Source organism: Sarcophilus harrisii, chromosome 2 (genome assembly GCF_902635505.1).
Source record: "Sarcophilus harrisii chromosome 2, mSarHar1.11, whole genome shotgun sequence".
Lineage (NCBI taxonomy): Eukaryota > Metazoa > Chordata > Mammalia > Dasyuromorphia > Dasyuridae > Sarcophilus > Sarcophilus harrisii.
Genome location: NC_045427.1, coordinates 116487410 through 116509669, shown reverse-complemented (window position 1 = coordinate 116509669; position 22260 = coordinate 116487410). Strand labels below are relative to the sequence as shown.

General features: G+C 33.1%; 1 protein-coding gene across 9 annotated transcripts in view; it reads right to left on the bottom strand.

Moving 5' to 3' along the window:
• Nucleotides 1-9683: 9683 nt before the first annotated feature.
• The window catches only part of TIA1 (TIA1 cytotoxic granule associated RNA binding protein), a 44304-nt gene continuing 31727 nt past the window's right edge, over nucleotides 9684-22260 (bottom strand). For 5 of the 9 annotated variants that reach the window (XM_031950637.1, XM_031950642.1, XM_031950639.1 and 2 more), the window contains 7 exons: nucleotides 21584-21659; nucleotides 19699-19807; nucleotides 19181-19276; nucleotides 18990-19074; nucleotides 15702-15825; nucleotides 14538-14683; nucleotides 9684-13421 (listed from right to left, as the gene is read on the bottom strand). In XM_031950637.1, coding sequence (XP_031806497.1) covers nucleotides 13268-13421; nucleotides 14538-14683; nucleotides 15702-15825; nucleotides 18990-19074; nucleotides 19181-19276; nucleotides 19699-19807; nucleotides 21584-21659 — 790 coding nt within the window. In that variant the 3' untranslated portion in view covers nucleotides 9684-13267. Of the gene's footprint in view, nucleotides 13422-14537; nucleotides 14684-15701; nucleotides 15826-18989; nucleotides 19075-19180; nucleotides 19277-19698; nucleotides 19808-21583; nucleotides 21660-22149; nucleotides 22220-22260 lie in introns of those variants that run through there. The other 4 variants (XM_031950638.1, XM_031950640.1, XM_031950644.1 and 1 more) reach the window with 2 other exon arrangements.

Genomic DNA, 22260 nt, shown 5'->3' with positions numbered 1-22260 from the left:
TTCGTTCAACAACACAAAACCGCGGGCCGCGTACAGAGTTCCTTTCCCTCGAAGCGTCTGATAACAGGCAAAATCCTCACACTGTGCAAGCATGCTTCACTTGCCTGTAAAAGGAAAAGCCGAGACACTGCTCCGGCACACATGGCTCTTGCTGAAAGCACGTGCGTGCATATGCTCCATGGAACCCTGGGCCCCAAGGACCCGTGAGCGGCAGAAATGGCAGCAGGTTCCCGGCCTGAGCTCTTTCCCTTCAGGAATGGCAGCGGCAGACGTGGACAATGTAGTGTCACTAGTATGGCAGAAACGAGGCACGGACCCACCCTAACACCATATACCAAGATCGAAAAGTTCATGATTTAGTCATAAAGTGACATGAGCAAAGGAGAACAAAGGACAGGGGCAGCTAGTAGCGCAGTGCATAGAGCACCAGCCCTGAAGTCAGGAAGACCCGAGTTGAACATATGATCTGACATCTAACACATCCCAGGTGTGTGAACCTGGGCAAGTACATAACCTCCAGCAAAAAATGAACAAATGAATAATTAGTTTACCTCTCAGATCTCTAGAGACGGAAATAATTTGTAGCCAAAAACCGGAGTTCATTATTGAACACAAAAATATATTTTATAAAGTTTTCGTACAAACAAAACTAATGCAGACAAGATTAGAATGGAAGCACTAAACTGGAAAAACATTTTGACATTCAAGGGTTCTTATAAAGGCCTCATTTCTAAAATACAGAATTGGCTCAAATTTAAAAGAATTCAAGTCATTCTCCAATTGATAAATGGTGAAAGGATATGAATAATTTTCAGATGAAGAAATTGAAACCATTTCTAATCATTTGAAAAGGTGTTCAAAATCACTATTGATCAGAGAGAAGTGAATTCGGACAACCACGACACACCTCTCAGATTGGCTAAGATGACAGGAAAAGATGACGAATGTTGGAGGGGATCTGGGAAAACTGGCACACTAATACATTGTTGGTGAAACTGTAAACTGATCCAACCATTCTGGAGAGCAATTTGGAACTATGTTCAAAAAGGGAAAGGGATTCACATGTGCAAACGTTTGTGGCAGCTCTTTTTGAAATGACGAGAAACTGTAAACTGACTGGATGTCCATCAGTTGGAGAATGTCTGAATTATGGTATGTGAATATTATGGAATATTCTATATATTATGGAATATTATGGAATTGTTCTATAATAAACAATCAGCAAGATGATTTCAGAGGCTTGGAAACTTACATGAATTGATATTAGCACCAGAAACAGTAAAATGAGCAGAACCAGGCAATCATTGTACACAGCAACAAGATTATATTATGATCAATTCTGATGGATGTGGTTCCTTTCAACAATGAGAGGATTCAGACCAGTCCCAATGATCTTCTAATGAAGAGAGCAATCTGCACCCAGAGGGAGGACTGTGGGAAGTGCGTGTGGATCACAACATAGCATTTTCATTTTGTTGTTTGCTTCAATTTTCTCTCATTTTTTCCTTTTAATTTGATTTTTCTTGTGCAGCAATTTGTGTGTGTGTGCGTGTGTATACACAAGGTTTTGCAAGGATCAATGTTGAGAAATTATCCATTCCCGTTTTGAAAATAAAAAGCTTTAATTAAAAAAAAAAAAAAAAAAAGCAATCCATCCTTGGACCAATTATCAGCTGAAGAACAGCAGGGGATGATGGATCCATTATGTCAATGAACAGACTAGGATTTTATCCATGTAGTGTATAGAGCCAGGAGGATGACGACTATATTGTTCCAGAATACCTTTCCCTTGCTGGGGTTCAAAAGGAAGCCCAAATATTGTATAGGGCACTATATGCATGTGGTGTTGGTCCTTTTGAAAAGAATCAATGACATCACAAGGTGAAGTGAGGCAACTGCACAAAGTTTCAGCCTCACTCTCTTCCAGTCATCTTAGTCCCAACAGCAAATAAAAAAGTCAGTTCTGGTGAAAGCCAAGAATGCAGTAGATAATCTTGGAGGCTTTTATGTCTGATGAAGCTCCAAGCCTGCTTCAGACTGCCTAATAAATTGTTTTCGTCAGCCCATGGCAGGGAAAGAAAGGGGTACAGTTCAGGGTTCCTTCATAAACTTGGGATGGACAGCCCCACTCACTGGGTGAGTAAAACTCAGTTTTACTAGGCTGTGGCTGCTGTGCATGCTAACAGGTTCTTAAGAGTCATGAGTAAAATTTAGGTGACAAATCTTAAGGGCTTAGCAAGTTCTCTTGAGATATTAATACTCCCTGAACACCCCACCATACCACATATAAAACACAATAAAACTTAATGTGAACAATTTCAAAAGAGGTGTAATTGAGCAGAGGAGCTTTGTTTGACTTCTTAGCATACAAATCAAAAGGGTTTTTCTTTTTTCTTTTGGAGAGAGCTGCCTAAATCACAGGGAATAGGCTTTATCAGAGCAATTTAATCTTGATCATTTAAGAGGGTACACATCTTTCGCACATTTTTAAGTCTAAATAAATTTATTCTACATTCTGCTGTTAGCCCAGGTATTTTGCATGCAAAGTTTAGAGAACTTTACCTTTTTTTATGAGTCAAATTTTAAGTAAGGAAAGAAGCAAAAAGCATTTATGAGACTACCCCAAAGCTAAATCCAGCCCAACCTTTTTGAAACCATCATCTTGGCAGGCTTTGAGTTCAGCAGACTACAATTAATTTGACTTTTGTTAGACCACAGGGGTAAACGGAGCATTTAGAATGAGATGGCACCCTGCTTTCATTAATATTTATTCCAGGGAACTGAGTGGATGCCCATCAGTTGGAGAACAGCCGAATAAGTTACAATATATGAATGTTATGGAATATTACTGTTCTGTAAGAAACAATCAGCAAGATTACTTTAGAGAGCCTGGAGAGACCAACATGAACTCATGCCAAGTGAAGTGAGAAGAACACAGCAACAAGAATATTATGTGATGATCAATTCTTATGGATGTGGCTCTTTTCAACAATGTGGTGATTCAAGCCAATTCTAATAGACTTGTGATGGAGAGCCATTTGCATCCAGAAAGAGAACTGTAGGGAGTGAATGTGCTTCACAACATAGTATTTTCACCTTTTTTGTGGTTTACTTGATTTTTTTTTTCCTTTTTGATATGATTTTTCATGTGCAGCAAGGCAATTATGGAAATATGTATAGAATTCATATTTGGATTACTTGCTTTCTAAGGGAAGGGGGGTGGGGAGAAGGGAAGGAGAAAAAATTTCAAACACAAGATTTTTTTGCAAGGGTGAATATTTTAAAACTATGCATATATTTTGGAAAAAGAAATAAAAATGACAAATTTTAACAATAAAAAAAATAATACTTATCTCATCTCCAGGGGAGGAAGATTTAGTTCAATTTAGCACAAGTGCTTTGCATAGAGTAAACATTTAATGTTCTATGTATTGTTATCTTGTATTTAAGGGGCTGAAACAGAAGTATAAATAACTGTAATGCATAGTTTTACAAGATTGCATTAAATACTAGTTAATCAAATAAAAAAGTCACTCTACTTTTCCTAATCACTAAGGGTTTGGTTTATGTGTGCCATGTTATTTCTTCAACAACAGAAATTATTTTCCATTGAAAAGAAACACTTTCTAAAAAAAAGAAAAAGAAAAAAAGATCCAAGTACATCTAAAATATCACAAAATACTCAAGGTAGGAAAAAACACAGAGATTATCTAGTTCAGCCCTGAAATTTTATTTATGTATGAATTGTCATGCTGAAAGAGTAAAGTGCACTGGATTACAGGTTTCCCGATTCCTGTTCCAATAATATTTACCTTACACACTTTATTCCTTGAGACAATTTCATTCACACATGGTGGAGTCAGAAGACCCAAGTCTGAATCCTGCTATCACTGATGGTTGATCTAAATGTTCTAAGCTTCTTTCCACGCCTAATTCTAAAAATGTCTATCATTGGATTGGAGGGAGGGAAGAGAATAGTAATTTACTCCCTGCTATATCATCAATTGAGTGTGATCTTTAGGCATTTAACCTCCATGTACTAAAATGGGGGACCCTTGGCTAGCGCAGAAGCAAGTTTGAGGAAGTGAAAAAATTGTTTGCATTCAGGAGACTGTGTGAGTCAGCTTCAATACAACTATGAAATGGGGGGATTAACACTTGCACTATATACCTCAGCTGAAAAGAACATACTAAAACACTACAAAAATGACATATGACACTCATGCCATAACTTTAATCACTGTTGAAGCATTTACCATATTATAATGGGACTTTGATTGAAGTTGGAAAATTTACAGACAATAGCCACAAACTTCACTTTATTAACACAGCTGTTTGGAAAAGGAAGTTGAGCAGGATGACCTCTTAAAACTCTTAATATGAAAATGCCTTCAAAAAGGTTTCAATCAGTCAGTGGGGAGAAGAACCATACTGGCAAAATGACAGATCCTAAAACCATTATAGTATTTCAGGATAAAGCAACTGTGCAATGCAACTTTAATAGTTTTGTTTGGAACACACCAAAAGCATAAAAATTAGAAAAGATTCTTAAGTTTCCTCTTCCAATCTTGCAGCTTCTAAAGGAACCATTTTTGCAACAGATCTGATAGGCAGTCATCCTATCCAGCTTCTTGAACTGTCTTGCTTATCCCTCTCCAAATCTCACATTTTACATTTACAGTCCAATTCAAACACCATTTCCATTTATATAACCTAAATTTTGTCTATCAATAATGATATTTCAACTTCTTTGATTTAGAATTGTACCGATTCTTGCCATACATTATTTTTTATTATCAAAACTGCATTTTAGAGAAATGCACTGCTTCTAAGTCCCAAATTGCCCCTACTAACACATTATCAATGGTACTATTTAGCATACAAATTCACAATTTTTAAACACAACTGTAGGTAGTCCCAAGGAGCACTGATGAAGTATACAGCATATTTAAGTAGGTTGCACTTCCATGAACTTAAAGAGAGAATAATTTATGATAGCCAAGAAATATAACTAACAAGAGGTGGGCCAATTATATAACAAGTATATAGATATAGCCCAAATACTACTCAATAAGACCCTTCTAAGTGTTGGGTAGAACCTCTATGAAGTATCTGTAGGTGGTCATGGAAAAGAATCATCTAAAATGAATTGAGAATAGATGAATTTGTAATCTGTACTAGCAGAGGAAATATCGACATCAATATTTTTTAAGTTTACTCAAGTTCCGGTGATAAAAGATCTTACTATGTCATAGTGTAGTCCATTCCATTTATTAGACAACTGTAATTTTTAGTTTTCTAAATTAATCAAAATTAAAATGGGTAAAATTAGGTAGAATTAGGTAGAAGGCATCTTTCAAATATCTTAAGAGAGTTCTTATTGCTCCCTCCATATCCATCAAGTTGTACATCCTCTCAGTTGCTTCAATTAAACCTTGTATGACATTTCATAGTTCCTTTAACCTTCTGGATCACTCTTCTAGATGTATTAATGTTATTAATCTTCCAATCTCATCCTGCCTTTTGAACTATTCAAAATGGATATTCTATAAAAACCTTAAACTCAAAATATGACCAAAACAGAATCTTTTCTCTCAAGCCCTTCCTTCTCCCAAAGTTCCCTATTGCAACTGACACAGACCTGTGTCACCCTCATTTCCTCACCCAAACTCACAATACACATCCATTACACTGTCATTTTGTCCTTTTAACCTTCACAACACTTCTCATAAATTCCTTTCCCTAATCACATGAGTCATATCTGGGATTAACCCTCATTACATTATTTCTAGAATAGTTCGATAGCTTTCTAATTGGTATTGCTGATTTGTTTCCAATCCCAATCCATCTTTTACTTAGCTGGCACACTGATTTTCCAAAAAGATGTCTGATTTTGTCATCCCCTGATTTAGCAGTCATTTTTTTTTTTGGGGGGGGGGGGGGGGGGGGGATGGGGGAGAACTTCCTAGTATTTCCAAGATAAAATATCAAAGCTTTGGCAAAGTACTTCATAACTTGGCTCTTTTCCTAGATTTCTAGACTTTTGACCTTATTCCTCTCACCTCCATATTTAAAATCTAACACTTCTTTCTTACACTCCAATTCCCAACCTGTTCTTTTAACACCTGTCTTCTATACTTGGAAAGCTCATTTTATTCCTGCTTTCTTCAGTCTCAAATATCACCTCCTGTGATGGCTTTTGTGGTCATTACCTTTCTAGTGCCTTGAATCTGAGATGAATTTTGATTCATATTGTTTTTCTCTTGTGTGCTATATGGTTGTTGTTGCAGTTGTCTTTCCCAATAAAATGTCTAGTACATGATAGGTAATAAGCATTAAGCGCTTACTATGTGCTAGTTACTATGCTATAACAACACTGTAAAGTTTAAAGATTTGCTTGCCTCCATCCACCATTAGTTATCCAAATTTCCTTATCTCCCACTCCCTTTCAATCCAAATCCAAATTCCTGTTTAAATTCTATAAATTAATTATTATAGAAGATCAATGAATTTGAATTCAAGAAGGGTATCTCTGATAACAATCAATCATGACAAAGAAAATGATTAAAATCCAAAATTAAATGATTAACTCTTCAATTTTTGGGGAAACAAGTTTTAACAGAATAGTTTATTTGATGCCTCCTTCCATTTTTCTTATCTTATTAAAAGTTTTCTTGCTGTTATTTTTAGGAAGGTCTAGTCAATACAAACATCTCTGGCTTCCTTAGGTTTCTTTGCCTATTTGCCATTCTTTGCAGTACACTAATTTCCTATCACATACACTTATATATATCATATACACTTATATCATAAACACTTATATTATACCATATCATATACACTTATATAAAGCTTTTAAAAAAATTATTCATGAATACAGGCTTTTTTGTTATTAAATTATATGTTTTAAAATAAAAGTAGATAATCCCATTCTATCTTCCTTTGAGTTAACATCCTCAAGCTAGTCTTAGCAGTTGGATCATTGTTTCAAGGGTTAAAAATTCTCCCCCCCCCACACAAAAAAAAAAAAAAAACAATAGCTCTAATTAGTTGATATTACCCCCAAACTTTACTAATGTTGAATTTTGAAATTTCCAAACATTTTTTCAATTTGATAAAAGTAGGGTGAAATTTCCTCCACTTTAGTTCTATATGGATGTCTCCTTCCTGGAATGGACTTTTCAAAGTCATGCCAAACAGCACAACTTAAAAAATGTTTATAAAATGTTTAGTACAGTGCCTGGCACAAAGTTAAGTGTTATGTAATTGTTAATGTTGTTAACTATTAACTTTCAGCAGATCTTAAGCTAAAAGGCTTAGAGTATGAATTCTCAGTAGGGAGTATTGAGGATTAATCTATTTGGAGACCTTACTAGAGGGCCAATTACCAGGTCACGAATTTCTTAGGCCAAGTCAATTTATTAAGCTACAAATTAGTATGGAGACACTGAAATCTACACATCAGTGGTATATGCTGCTAGGAATAGTCACCATCTTGAGCTAATTGTCCTTAAATGTTAGATAAGGATTTTTTTTTTACATGGGGAGAATGAAGAAGAGATGGTGAAGAGTGTAAGGAGAAAGAAATAAAAAGCAGCAATAAAAAAACTTTTCCATAAAATAATTAAATAAAATGTTTTTTTTTTTTAATGAGTATTCACAATGGAAGAAATTACAATTATTCAAAATATTTAAGTGGTATATCCTAAATGGTTGCTTCTCTAATTATTAAAGCTTAAACTGTTTTTCAAATGATTATCAAACTTTTTTGGATAATAGTCCTTGGACCATTAGCCATATGATTAAAATTTTATCAGTTACTTAAATTTTCTTGATGTCAGATATTTAACTGATATTCACTATAGCACAATGGGGTACTGAATTAGTATCAAACCTAAAAAAGAATTTAAATCCTACCACTGACATTATATTATTAGCTGTAGAATCCTTAATCTTGTGGATCTGTGGAACACTTGATTTTGCAGTGCATCAAATCAAAAGGACCAAGCATATCCACATTACTCCTTAATCCACCAGAACCATATTAAAATAAAATTGGAAAATACTTAACAAAATTTTATAAATATAAGTCAATAATACAACATGAAAAGACCTTTATGTTTGATTTAGGACCTAGTTTAACATCAATGCTCTGGACAATTTCAAGGCAAAAGTTGCACAGAAGCTGCATTAATAGCAAACATTTTCGCATTTAGCAGTTCCTATTATCATTGAAATCATACATGCAGCCTCATACAAAAATTTTCCCCAATCTGTTTTTGTTGAATAGTTTTATTATGTAAAATTCTGTTACTGGTCAAATCCCATCTTTGTAATCAACAATTTTTCCATTTAATATTTTTCTTCTACCCAAAATTATTAATATCATACACATCCTTCAAGAGATTTTAAGAGACCTCCTTATTGGTTCTGGAAACACTCATGGCAAGAAACCAAATCTTTCTCGTCATCAGTCTTTAGCATCTTCTTTAACTGACATATCAATCGACAAAGCTCCACTTTGCCATTTCACAAGCTTGACACCTGTATTTAAAATGAAAGAACCAATTCTTATTTGCATCAAACTTTTAAAAATGTTATTTGCTGTCAAGTTTTGTTGAAAATGGTGAAGAAACTGAAATATTCAGCATTGAAATTGATCCTGAATCCAAATTCAAACATTTTTGCATCTCCAACCACATCCTTCATCTAATCTTAAAATGAGTTTTAACCTCAGCAAAAGGTCATTCATCCACATATTATACATTTTTGTGGAATAAAAATGATAATAAAACAATCAAAGAAATTTTTACACACTTACCAGAAATGATTGCTTGTGGAATCATGACTCAAAAGTAGTTTCTGTGGAAGGCCATACATATGTTGCCACTGATACAGCTATTTGTATGATTATGGGCAAATCATAACTTTTCCATGCCAGAGGCAATTCTCTAGGAAAGCTTAGTTCTTTAAATTACAGGCTAATTGCCAAACTATATCAACAGAGGGGATTTCCCACAATGCTGAAAAGAGAACTGGGAAAAAAAGAAAACCATGCCAGTATTCAAGATAGTTTTGACTAAATTCAGATTTTACCAGGGAATAAAATTAAAAAAAAAAAAAATCAGTAACATTATTTCATTACAGGACATCTTTTCTTTTCTGGAATTTTTTATCTCCTTTCCTAGCTCTTTAAACAAGCCAGACTGGGAAATGGAAGGACTCCAACATCAATCAGAAGGCAAAATCCACTTGTTTGCTTCTGGTTGGTTCTAAGCAATAACACAATCATAACTGGTCGGTTCTCCCAATTGCCTAGGTTCTATCTATACAAAATCCACTTTAAGTCACTGTTACCTTAAAGAGAAACTGAACCAAACTGTGGGGTTACTCCAACTTAAAGTAAATAAATAATAATGGTATAGTATCAAACTTTTTAAAATGAGAATACTTTTAGCTTTCAACTTAAAATATTAATACAATCATTTTCATCTATTCAATCTTAGCAAAACCTATTCTTTGAAGTTACCATTTTGATACTCTACAAAACAAAAATCATTTTCAAAAAAATATATATACTAACAATTAAATACCAACTAACATGCTAAAGTAGGTGGTAAACTTGGCTGTACTTCCCACATATGCAAGAGCTCCACAATAAAAAGAAAATAAGCCAACGAAACTGTAAAATGAGGCACAAATTCACAACTTTTATTAAGGTCCTTAATGGCTTAAAAACATACTTGATTGTTCTGGAATTAAATTCCTGAAATTCTAAAAACAAGACCCAAAAGACATTGATTTAATTAAATGCAAACAAATGAGCTATAGTGGAAGCTGATTTTTAAGCACTCCCATTTTTCTACCTTGCTCCATATGTAACATTTCTATACATCTTAATACCCAACTAGATTATTGACTCCTTGAGAACAGGCCCCATGTCTCCTACTTCTTTGGTATCCCCTACAGTACTTAATCCCTATTAATTTCACTTATCTTCTTTCACTGAAGTTCCTATGCAAAAATCAGTCTCTCTTTTCAAATGAAGTAGAAAACACAAGGGAAAAACACAAGGACATGGGGAAAAGGAGAAGAAAACCAACATATAAATCAGAGCCCTTTGCAAAGATGCTACCCACATCAGGCAACAAAAATAAACCTGGGTTTCAGAATGGTCATTTGCTCTTAAGATTATTAACACTCAACATAAACATCGGTTTCTGAAAGCTTTTTGTCCTATCAAGTATATGAATGGACTTAACAGTACTGTTGAAAATACACAAGCACACATCCACACTCACATGTCCACAACATCCCAGATATTTGTAAAAATATAGAGGGATTTTAATAATCAAAAAGCCTAGGGGTGGAACACTGGAATAATAAACCATCAAGTGTTAGTCACCTTGGATCCTTTACAGTAGTAAGTTGTTTTCAATTAACAGCAGAAGATATTGCAAAAAAAAAAAAAAAAAAATTTAATCATATTTTGACCACTTTATTTCCTTACCTGATATGAATACCACAGAGTATGAAAAGAACCTCTGAATGATTTCCTTTGATCTATAGCAAAGTTTAAATTCAGTTCAAGGTTGATTTTAAATGCAAGACTCTTAAATAGTAACTTTTTCCCAATAAGATGTAAGGCAGTAGCAGTTATTCTTTATATTGACCACCTTCTTTCCCATCAGCAGGTGCTGAGCATTTTGGTATTGTTATCAAGTACAAACATGTAATATTTTTACTTTATGCAATAAAAAAGTAAATGAGAAAAATCTGACTTCTGTATACATCCAAAATCAGGAAGGAAGCCTGGTAGTGGAGACGGACCTGGCTCTGGAGTCAGAGGATCTGAATTCAAATCCTACCTCTGAAGCATACTACCTGGATAAACTGGTCAAGTCAATCTCCCTGGGCCTAAATTTACTCATCTATAAAAAAGAGAAGGCTAATCTAAAGGCCTCTCAGTTCTTCCTAAATCTAATATCTACAATCTATCTAAATTAATTCAACCTGCAATTACTGATATGCAGGAAGTAAAAGCTATTTTTGTTAAAATCTGAAATGGTATAATGAATGTCTAAATAAGTCAAGGAATCTAAAATTAGTTTCCTGATTTTATTTTTTAGAGTATTTCATTTTCATTTTGTTTTGGGTTGCATGCCCTGATCTGCAAAAGTTAAACATGGAAATAAAGTTTCCATTTTTAAAAAAATTTACGCATCTTCCATAAAGCAAACTCTTAAGTACCAACACTTGAAAAAACACACACAGTGACTCAATGAAACATTTTTAGTACAGCTGCATAGAATTGATCTCCAGAGAATTAAACACTTATGAACATTCTTTTCTGGCCCCCAGTTTTACAACTTATTGGCTTAGAGACCAGCTTAAGAGTCATTTGCTCTTATCTGGAGATATAGGCCAGAAACTAAAATTCCTTAGGCCTTTCTTGTCCCTAAGGCGTTAGGAGTTTTGAAGGTCTTTACAAAAAGATACCCCCAACTATACATATACATATATACGTATACATATGTGTGTTAACACACGCACATATCTTATGTGTATACTGGGAAGCACACTACCTCACATATTTCCTAGTGTGAAGCAAGGAAGAAGAGATTTGAATAGACCAAGTTTGACCTTCATTTTAAAATATAAGCAAAAAAATAATAATAAAATTCCCTCATGAGTTACATAAGACTTTGAAATGCTCTAAAAAGAAACTTTAAAAACTAGAATGAAGCCATCAAAGATAAAACCCCCTGAATATGTGGAGGTATCCCAAAGAGACACTAATACAGAGTGAGTTAGAGCGAGTTGGGAACTCCACAAAAGCAGGTACCAAAAGGATCATAAATTACACTGAGGACTCTCCTCTTTGAAGGCTGGTTAAGGAGGTAGGATATCATAAGGTTGGTTTTTTTTTTTCTTTCTCTTTTTTTCTTTTTTTGGGGTTTTTGGCCTCTGAACATTTTTTTTAAAAAATGCTTTGCCCAGCTGGTCCTTCAGGCAAATTTTGGAGCACTCCACATACCCCATGCCTGAATAAAGGATATTTTATAGTTTCACAGCTATAGTTGTACATATTAAAATTAAGTGACTTACTCTACTTGAGTAAATCTAATAACTAGAAAACAGTAAATTAATAGCTTTTCCATTTTTTACTTACAACTGTGTCTTAATTTTTGAAAAATAAGAGCAGATGACTTTGTATTCAAAGACTACCAAAGTGTATATTTGATACCGACATGCAAACATAAAATATAAATCTCATGTCAACTCTGTATCATACCTTTAAATAAGGAAATGACAAAGTTTGCTAACTGTGCAAAATATTAATTTGCTAAAATATTTTACATGATAGTGAAATAATACATGTAAATGTAAAAGTTGACAGATGAAATGAAGGGGGAGTTTTTATAGAAATTTATCACATTTCGGTAATTGTCTTTAGTATGTTTTTATATATATATATTTCCTGGTACACAGCAAAGTTTATCACAGAAGATAAAAATCCTTTAAAACAAATCTAACAGGGAATTCTCTAGGCACCTTCTCATATAAAACACAAAATGAATGCAATTATCGATCCATCTGAGAAAGTTTTGCAATTTTTAAAAGGTTGAACATCATTTTCCCCATTTAACTATAATTTACAGAACTTTAATAAGGCAAGACAAAATTTTGTGAAAAAATGTTGATACAAAATGATGTAAACTAATAATTTATATTTAAAAACCCTGACAGACAGGACAAAAGTGGAGATGGACAGCTGAGACAATGCCTGTTCTTCTAAAACACAGAATTGTGCACAAGTTGAAGATTTCAAAGAACTTTCAGACTCTGCACAGTTTTGGCTTTTTGTACATTTTTTTATATTACACATTTTTAAATCATATTAGGAATGCAAACTAGAACTGCACACTACTTCAGTGGAAAAAAGTTCGACATTGTGCAATTTTCTGCCTCTTAATTTTAAAAAGTGGCAGCAATCCCTGCATTTATTGTGTTTCAAACAAGGATCTGAGAAACATTATCAAAAACAGTAATGAAGGCAAAAATTGGCAGACATCCAGCATCTTGTTTCTTATTAAAACAATGCGGATGACAAGTAATTTCATGATTAAAAAATGAATTTCTTTTAAATAAATACATTGTATCTGACATTTGCACTGACTGATTTGATAAATCTTTAAGTAAACAAAGGCTTTACTACACTCCTTGTAGCCTCAAGCCACTGGTGTTAAGATTCCGTAGTCCTTTTTCATTGAGTCTCATAACCTGCCACGCGATATCCAGTTTGATTGGGCAACATGCTTCCATTCTGCCCTTGAGGTGGCTGTACTCCATAATTTGCACCCATCCATGGTGCAGAAGTCTGTGGTGGTGGTGGTGGTGGTGGAGGAGGAGGTGTCTGACTGGTTAGAGAACATGGGGAGGAAAAGGAAGAGAAACCACTTAATTAAAAAGATGATTTAGTGCCTAAGAATATATTACACGAAAAAGTTGAAAACATGTTATCATATGCTCTTTAAAAAGGGGAGGGTGCAAAAAACTATGAAAAACTTATGAAAACAAAAGGAAATTTTGGAGTTTTTTTTTTTAAGCACAAATATTCCAATCGAATTTAGATAATGAATGATACGACAGTCTTAATTTGGAATTATTTTACAATGAAATAGCCTATTCTGAATAGGTGTGAAACTAACAATAAGTAAATATTTTACCACAACATTCAAAAAACAAGCAAAAGCTGCTTATCTCAGTACACCAGGCAAAAGAAAAAACATTCAACTTGCTGAAAAAATAAAAATATTGACAACATGGTCAGATATGGCAGAATTCTCTTTATGTTCCTTACCAAAACAAAAATGATCATTTTTTATTATGTAAAACTAGAATTCTTTTTTTTTTTAATAGGAAAAAATAGTAATAAAGCATTATTTTTACAAATTCAAGTATTTTTCTTTCAGTAGACGTACAGAATAAGAAAATCTAATCTCACAATTTCACAATTAACAGGAAAAAACCCATGAAGGGATTTATGTTGCACACATACAGAATATAGAAAAAAATTCTATAGTGAGTCTTTACCCCCATACAAACATAACCATCCTCCCCAAATTAAACATTCTACAGAAGTGGCTTCTTATATCTAGGATCCAGAACATCTTCTTGTTAGGGGGAAACACAAATATACCTGCCAATAAAGCAAGGGTATCCAGAATGAGTACTATGTGACCAAAGGAAAATAAGATTATGGCTTATCAGATATTTTCCCTGCTACAAAATGTTCTATTTCATGACCAGGAATTATAAAAACCAATAAAACAAGGTATTCATAAAGGCAGTGATCATAAGAAAATTCCAAAAGCAAACATTTCAAGTTAAAAATTTTAAGAACTTAAAAAGACAGTAACTTTTACAAGGTGGCCATGCTTTAATAAAAGCAGCATAATGTCCACTAAATATTGAACATTTTCTCCCTAAATCAACTCCTACTCAAGCAACAGTAAAATAGAAAATATACTTACTTAAATCCCTGTTGATTCCATGCTTGTCCATACATTCCATATGCAGGTACTTGCCAACCATTAGGCATGTACTGGCCAATTTGTTGGGCATTTCCATACCACTGGCCCCACTGACCATAAGCCTGTGGATATCCAATTTGATTCTGCTTTTAAATAAAATTATAACAACTCAAGTTAGTATTATATGAAGTTGCCAAAACAGAAACAGCCTGAACACAACTATCCGCTATATTTAGTCACAATACATAAGGGCCTTTATCACAATGAGAACAAACTAGAATTTGCCAAGTGGTTCTTAATAAAGTGAAGTTGTACTACTGTATTTCTGCTTGGTGTTCTAATTGCAGACTTTTTGAAATGTAGTAGTATAAACTGTACTGATAATGAAATGTTGTATCTGAGTGTGTGTATAGGGAGATAATAAAAAAAGCAGAGATGACCAATTTAAAAATTAAAGGCAGAATGTTTTATGACTGTTATTCTAAAAGGGCTATCAATTCAATTATATTTTAAATGTGCTAAAGGGAGCATGGTATTTAAAGGAATCCTACTGTGAATTCTTGGTACATAAAAGTGCTCAGTAGGAATTTAACAAATACTCGACTGACTTTTCAAAAAGCAAATAATTAGAAAACATATTTATATTTGGATTTGCATACTTGTACAATCCTGGACATTACAGCTCCTACTTATAATGTGCTCCATCTATAGCTTCTCTTCAGAGGAGAGTGCTATGGTGCAAAGTTTAAACCACTAGTTGCACGGAAAAATAATGGACAGCAATCTGGAGGACAACTTTAAGGCCCTAATAAATATATATTAACAATTTTTGTTTAAATTGACCCAAGCATGCTTGTGAGTTATCTGCACAGTATGTGAATAAATCTATCAAGTATTAAAAAAAGATTTAATACCCTGTTATGTTTGTCGGAGCATTTTTAAATCCACTGTGTGAGCATGAGTCAATTGAGGAGGTCACATTCACCATGTCACCACTGCAATCCATGAAACACCACTCTGGAACTATAATACATGTAGGAACAGCCCTTATACACTATAATTTTAGCTAGAAGCCTATTAACAAGGATTTAATAACAAGTATTTATTCTAAAGTAACCCTTATGAAGCCCAGAAATCAAATACTAATATCAAGAACTCTCTTACCTGTTGAACTGGATTAAGCATATCAAGAGTTTCTTTGCCCCAATAGCATTTCACAACATGTCCTTCAATTGTAGTACCATTAACTGAAACAATTGCATGTGCAGCACTCTCATGGGAATTGAACCTATTAAATACAAGATTTTAAATAATCTGTTACACATTCTATTACAAAAATCTTAAAAAAAAAAAAAAAAAAAATCAGTTAGCCAATCTGCCTCACACCTTCCCAAAAAAGGTTTCTTTATTGATCTTTTAAAGTGATCTCATATTTATAAAAATAGGATTCAAAGTTGGAAGAGACTTTAGAAAGCATCTACTCGATAAAGTGATCTCATTTATCAAAGGACTGAGTTGTTTTGGCCTTTCTAAAATGGGAAGCAGGAAGAAGTAGGCATGGAAAATTGTTTAACATTGGCAAATATGATGAACACAGATACAATTCCCAAATAGGTATTTAAGCCTATACAAAGTCAAGAAATGACACATGACCCTAAAACAGAATGAACTGAAATTATAGTATATATTTGTATTTAAAGGAATCTTAATGATTAAGAAATGGAAAACCAAAAAGTGACTTGCTCTTTCTCATCACCTCTGGTCAAAAGTTTTTCACTTTTTTTAAAACTGATTTTTAATCTCATGACCATAATCTAACCTTATCTTACTATAAAAAACAAGAGAGTGAGTTATTTCTGAAGGAATAAGAATACCATTCTCAACAAACTGTTCCTAACCCAAGATTAAAAACTAATTTAAACTATCTCTACTGCTATTCATTTCCAAACTATACTAATGGCCTCAATAGTAGAAACATAAAAATTTTCTTAAGTATTAACTTTGCTCTAAATATAGGATTTATATTTGTACTAAATATATGTACTAAATATATGAAAGGTGAAAATGCTTAAAGTACCCTTTAAAGGCTATCATCATTAACTGAATACACTACAGAAAAATAAACAATTAATCCCAAAGTAGTAAGATTAAATAAAAGCTAACAACAGAAGTCTTATAATTTTAACTCCAAGGACTGGGTACTTTTTATTAGGGCAGTCATTAAATTTTAGTTTAGTTAATAGTAAATTTTATTATTTCACTCACTCTCTATTATCATTCAAAATGTGTAGCAAAGCTCTAATCTTATACGATAAAAAGTCTACCCTCAAGAAACTTACATCCTAACAAGGAAGACAAATACATACACAAAAATATATATGACTCAGATAAATTAGATACAAGCTAAACTTAAAGGGGATATATTAGCAACTGAGAGGACTAGAAAAGCTCTCCTAAAATTTTCAGAATTCTAAGAGGAAGGAGTAAGGAGAGAGCGCAGAGGAGCCAGGAAAGTGACAAGATTAAAAAAAGACTATGAGTAAGATGGTTGGATCTCAGAAAAATAACTTATAGACCCCTAGAAATATAAGATGGGACCAGGTTATGGTGAGCTTAAAATACTAAAAAGAGCAGCTGTTATGTGATCCTAGAGGTACAAAGATGTCATTAGAGTTTACTGAGCAGTAGAGATGACAGAAGCTATATGAAGGATAGACTAAAGTAAAGGAGAATATATATAAATATATAAAATTTAAATATATTTTATTTTGTATATACTATGATATGAAATATGCTGTAAAGATAGAAGCACCAAGATTTGGAAACCAAGGGGCTATATAGAGTGAAAAATTGAAAATTACTAAGACTGCAAAAGAGGTGACTATAGACTAGGGATTGGGGGTAGGAGGTAGGGGGAAGAAGAAAGGGAGATGATGGGGATAAGGGAATAGGAGAGGAAGGTAATAATGGATATAATGAATTCTTTTTAGAAAAGAGTGAACTTAACTGACTTCTGGAATATCCATTTTAGACAGTCCAATACAGTTACCAGACTGGAGCTTAAAAAAGAGACTCAAGGCTGGAATACAGATGTAGGAACCATTTAAAATAGAACTAAGTGAACTCATTAGAACTCATAAGGTCACCTAGGGAGAGAGGAAAGGTCTAAGAACCTTCAGTTGAGGAGCATGGTGTGAATATTTAGCAAACAAAGGACACTAAGAAAAAAACAATCAGAAGGCTGCAAAGAGAAAAAAGAGAAAGTTTCACAAAAAAACCCAAAAAACTATCAAGGGGGCATAGAGGATCAACAATGTCAAAGGCTTCATGAATGTCAATAAGGATCCGCACTGAGAAGAGACCATTAAGCAAGTTACTACATAATGAACTCCACTGGCAAATCCAAACAAGTACACAATTTTGTTGATGTTGACACTTTTTACCAACTCTAACTATAAAAATAATTGGGCATAATGTGAAACTGTCTATATGAAGCCAAATTCCTAGACCATTTGTGAATCCATTTTGTCAGATTACATACAAAGCAAAATTACTTTTCCCACGTGGGTCTCATATACTACCATTCACACTAATTGGATAAACCTTCCAATCACCTACACCTGAGTTTTAAGGGAAAAGAATATTTCCTTCATTCTTTTTCTATTAAAAAAGAATTTTCTTAAATGCTATCCATACCCAGAAAGAACTAATTGTGTCTGAATACAGAATAAAGCATACTTTTTTCCCCACTTTATTTTTCTTAAAGAGTTTGTTTTTGTTTTTATTATTTTTGGGGGAAAGGGGGAGTTCCTACGTTTTCTTTCACAACATGGAAATAGTGTACATCTGGAGAATCTAGAATTTAAAGGTTTAAAAACAAATAAAAAAAATTGTTTTGAAGATATACCTGGGGGAAAATTAACTACTAAAATTTTTAAAAATTTCTTTTAATACTGTGAGTTTACTGGGTAATGGCTTTTCATACAAAATCCCTGCTATACAAGATAGAAAAGAGATTGGTTACTATAAAGAGATTAGACTTCAGTGTCATTAGATCTGAGCTTTGATTCCTAGTGGGATGTGTCCCTAGAGAAATTCTTTTACTCATATAGACCATTACCTCTAAAATGACATTTCTAAGTCTGTCTTTTTCTTTCTCTTTCTCTCTCCTGTAAAATTCTATAAATTTACAACATAATCTTACCCATCAACATATCTGGCTTATATTTGATTTGGCTTTCTGCCGTTCTTTGAACTGAAGTTTTTAAATAATTTGTATAGATGAAAGAGTTGAGGCTAAATGATCTTAAGTCCTTTTCAAAGAAAAACTAAAAAGTTAACTTTCCTGGATGACTAGACAAAGTGCTTTTTAAATATTGAGCCTATATTGAAATTCATAGAAAACCTATGTGAGAAGAAAGAAACAGAAATACAAACAAAAAAGCACCATACCGTACAAATGAGTATCCTTTGTCTGGGAAGACTCGAATTTCCATTATCTGTCCAAATGGTGAAAAAGTCTGGCGCATTAATTGTTCTATAATTCAAAAATGAGATTCGGGTTACAAATATTCTATACTTTACCTCTTTGGATTTCAAAATGAATCAAAAAACATGAATATGAAACATGTTAGATAATATACCTGTTAGGCCTGAAGTAACACCTCCACAGTAAACAGTGCAATTACTTGGACTGGACTGATTTACCACATCATCATAAGACAGTTGTTTGGTATTTGCTAAGTCAGAGAAGAGTGGAGGGGGAAGGAAAAGAGAAAATAATGTTATGATATTAAATTTCATAAACATTACCATAAAATGCTAAGAAAACAGTTTTAAATTTTTAACTATCAATTCACATAACGCAAGCAATACATTAATTCTACTTTTAATAATCCATATCCCTGACAAGTTATTCTTACCAAAATTCAGTATTTTCCCTCCATTTTTTTAACAAGATAGTTGAAATTAGGAATGTCACATTACCATTATTTGGAGGGGTGGGGGTAGGGAGATAAATCTTTTTAAATTATTTTTTTAAACTAGCTTTGATTCACTTTTCTAGTGCAGCTGTTAAAGTCTTCAAGACTAGTATTTAAAACCTGCTATTTTTTCTAAAAAAAAGATTCTACATTCCCTTTTCCTTTTCTAACACACTTACATTCATAAGTACTCTTTGGAGCTGGAGGTTTTCGTGTTGCCCAGTTAGTTCTGATTTGTCTTCCTCCAAGCCACTGTCCACCCATCTGCTGTATGGCATTTTCTGCATCCTATTAACCATAAAAAAATATAAATGACAAATATGTTCAGTTGATGTTACATAACATTCTATCAGTATGCATAACCAGGTCTACCCAAAATCAACAGAATTACAAAGAAAAATTACTGCAAGAAATATTCAAAGGAAAACAAAAATGAAATGAATTAATTCATATAGGGTCTTTGACTAGAGATGCTTTAATTAAAGCCTTAATAATAATACACATAGTACTCTATATTTTACAGATCACTTTTATAAGAACCCTGAGAAGAAGTTCCTTAGGGCAAATATAAATCATATTACTGACAATCATAAACATATGAAATCTAGTCCACAGCCTGCAGTTAAAAGACTCTGTGACCGAGCTAGATCTCTATGCACTAAAAAGATTCAAGTTCCTCATTTAGAATGATGACTTAAAATAAGCTTAACTTATTCAACTATTACAAAAAAAATTTCTCTAGCTCCCTAAGAGATACCTCCCTAATATGTGACAAGACATGAAAATGAAGCAGAAGATATAATTAACCAGGCACAAGAATTAGAATGTGGTTCAGCAGCATACAGTTCTAAACACGAATAGTCACTGAGGGCATCACCATATTCATCATGACATGTTGTCAACAAGAAAAAGCTTAACTTATTTAGTATAAAAATCAAAGAAATATCCAGTAAATTTAAAAAATGTTTCCATTTAAAATAAAGTATTCCATAACAAAGAAACAGAAATAAGACATTATTGTATAAATAAAATGATAAAAATGGGGAAAGCACTCAATTAAGCAACCTGAGATGGAATCTGTCTCTTGAAACTTGTGTGACTATAAACTTATTCAACTTCCATCGAGTTAAGTTTTCTTTGCTATTAAATGAGGATAATAATATCTGTACAACCTACTTCATAGAGTTGCTGAGAAATATGCTTAGGGCAACCTTTTATAAATGCAACAAAATACCAGAATAAGATAACAAAGATTTGATCTTCAAGGAGTTATTAAAAGGAAATAGCTTAATTTCCTAAGTGAATGTCCTTATCTACATGCTACATCAGCAGAATTAACATATGCTTTTTCTTCACTCTCGAAATCTCATGATATCCCCTCAAAAAAAAAAAAAAAAAAAAAAATCCACCACTATGGAAAAGCAAAGCTATGAATGGATATACAGTTCAAATGTGTATACAAGTAAAAAAATTTTTATATATATTGTTTGTGAATGTGTATGTGTATACACATAAAGAATATGTTGAAATGAATGATATAAAGTTGCCAAATACAGAAATACAACTTATTTTGAGCCAGAATTTACTAGTAGTTTTTCAACAACTTATGGTAATCAAGTACAAGGATGAACAAAATTAAAACCATGATAAAAGATATATGAACTTTATCTGGGATAATTTAGTTTCCTGAGTTTGTCTCATAAATCTTTTTTTGGATGTATGTGCATTGTACAGAGTAGGCATTTAAAATATATTTCTTGGATAAATAGATTAAGGTACTCTACCCTAAGTTAATTAATTGAAAATGATCATAAGGTAAAAGTAAAAAAGGAAGGACAGGTACTATAGAAAAGAGAAATGTCTAATTTTAATAAAAAAAGTCACAATGAATAAATTCCCTTCCAATGATACAAATTTGCAACTCCTCTGTAACTTCTATACCTTTAGATGATAAGCTTGGGAGCACAAAGTCATTAAGTCAGAAGCAGAGCTTTGAACCTAGGCCTTCCTAATTTTGAAGGTTATCAACTGCTAGACTGGACTCTGAGCTTGATTAGAACTTACCCATTTGTTGAAGAAGGAAACAAAACCATATCCTTTTGACTTTCCCGTTGCCATGTCTTTCACAACTCGAGCATCTCTAAAATCAGAAGCAATAAGAATTTCAGTTTTGCCAATCAAACTTTTCTTACAGAAAGAAAAGTGTGAGTCTCACGCACAATTTATTTTCATGTTTCATCATTAAAGTGACCCTTTTAACACACCAGCAAAATAGTCAAAAGCAAGTTTTGCTTTTTCTACTATAAAATTTAATGTTTTCTCATGTAGCAGTAAATTAAACAAATTGTATAAAACATGCAAATCATTAACTTCTCAAATATATACAAATATTTTACAGAAGTTGATTCCCAGTAGCTCAAAATGCTTTTACATTATGTTAAGCACTAGGCATGGTCAAAGCAGCTATTCACATTAAATAAGCCACTTATAGCTCACTAGCACATCAGATGAATGGCTCTCTTTAACCATGCAAATTTATAACTTGCTATTTACCAACACAATCTACCTACTACTCAGTAAAAAAAGTTAAAATAGAAAAAATGGAAAAAATAGGAATTAAAAAGGCATACGTCGCCTGTTAACTGAATTCAATTTTCTCAGGTCAATTCGTTACCCCCTTTTTGGACTGTGGGCAGCTGTAAATTTTGAGAAATTGACATTTTCAGAAATGGTTGCATTAT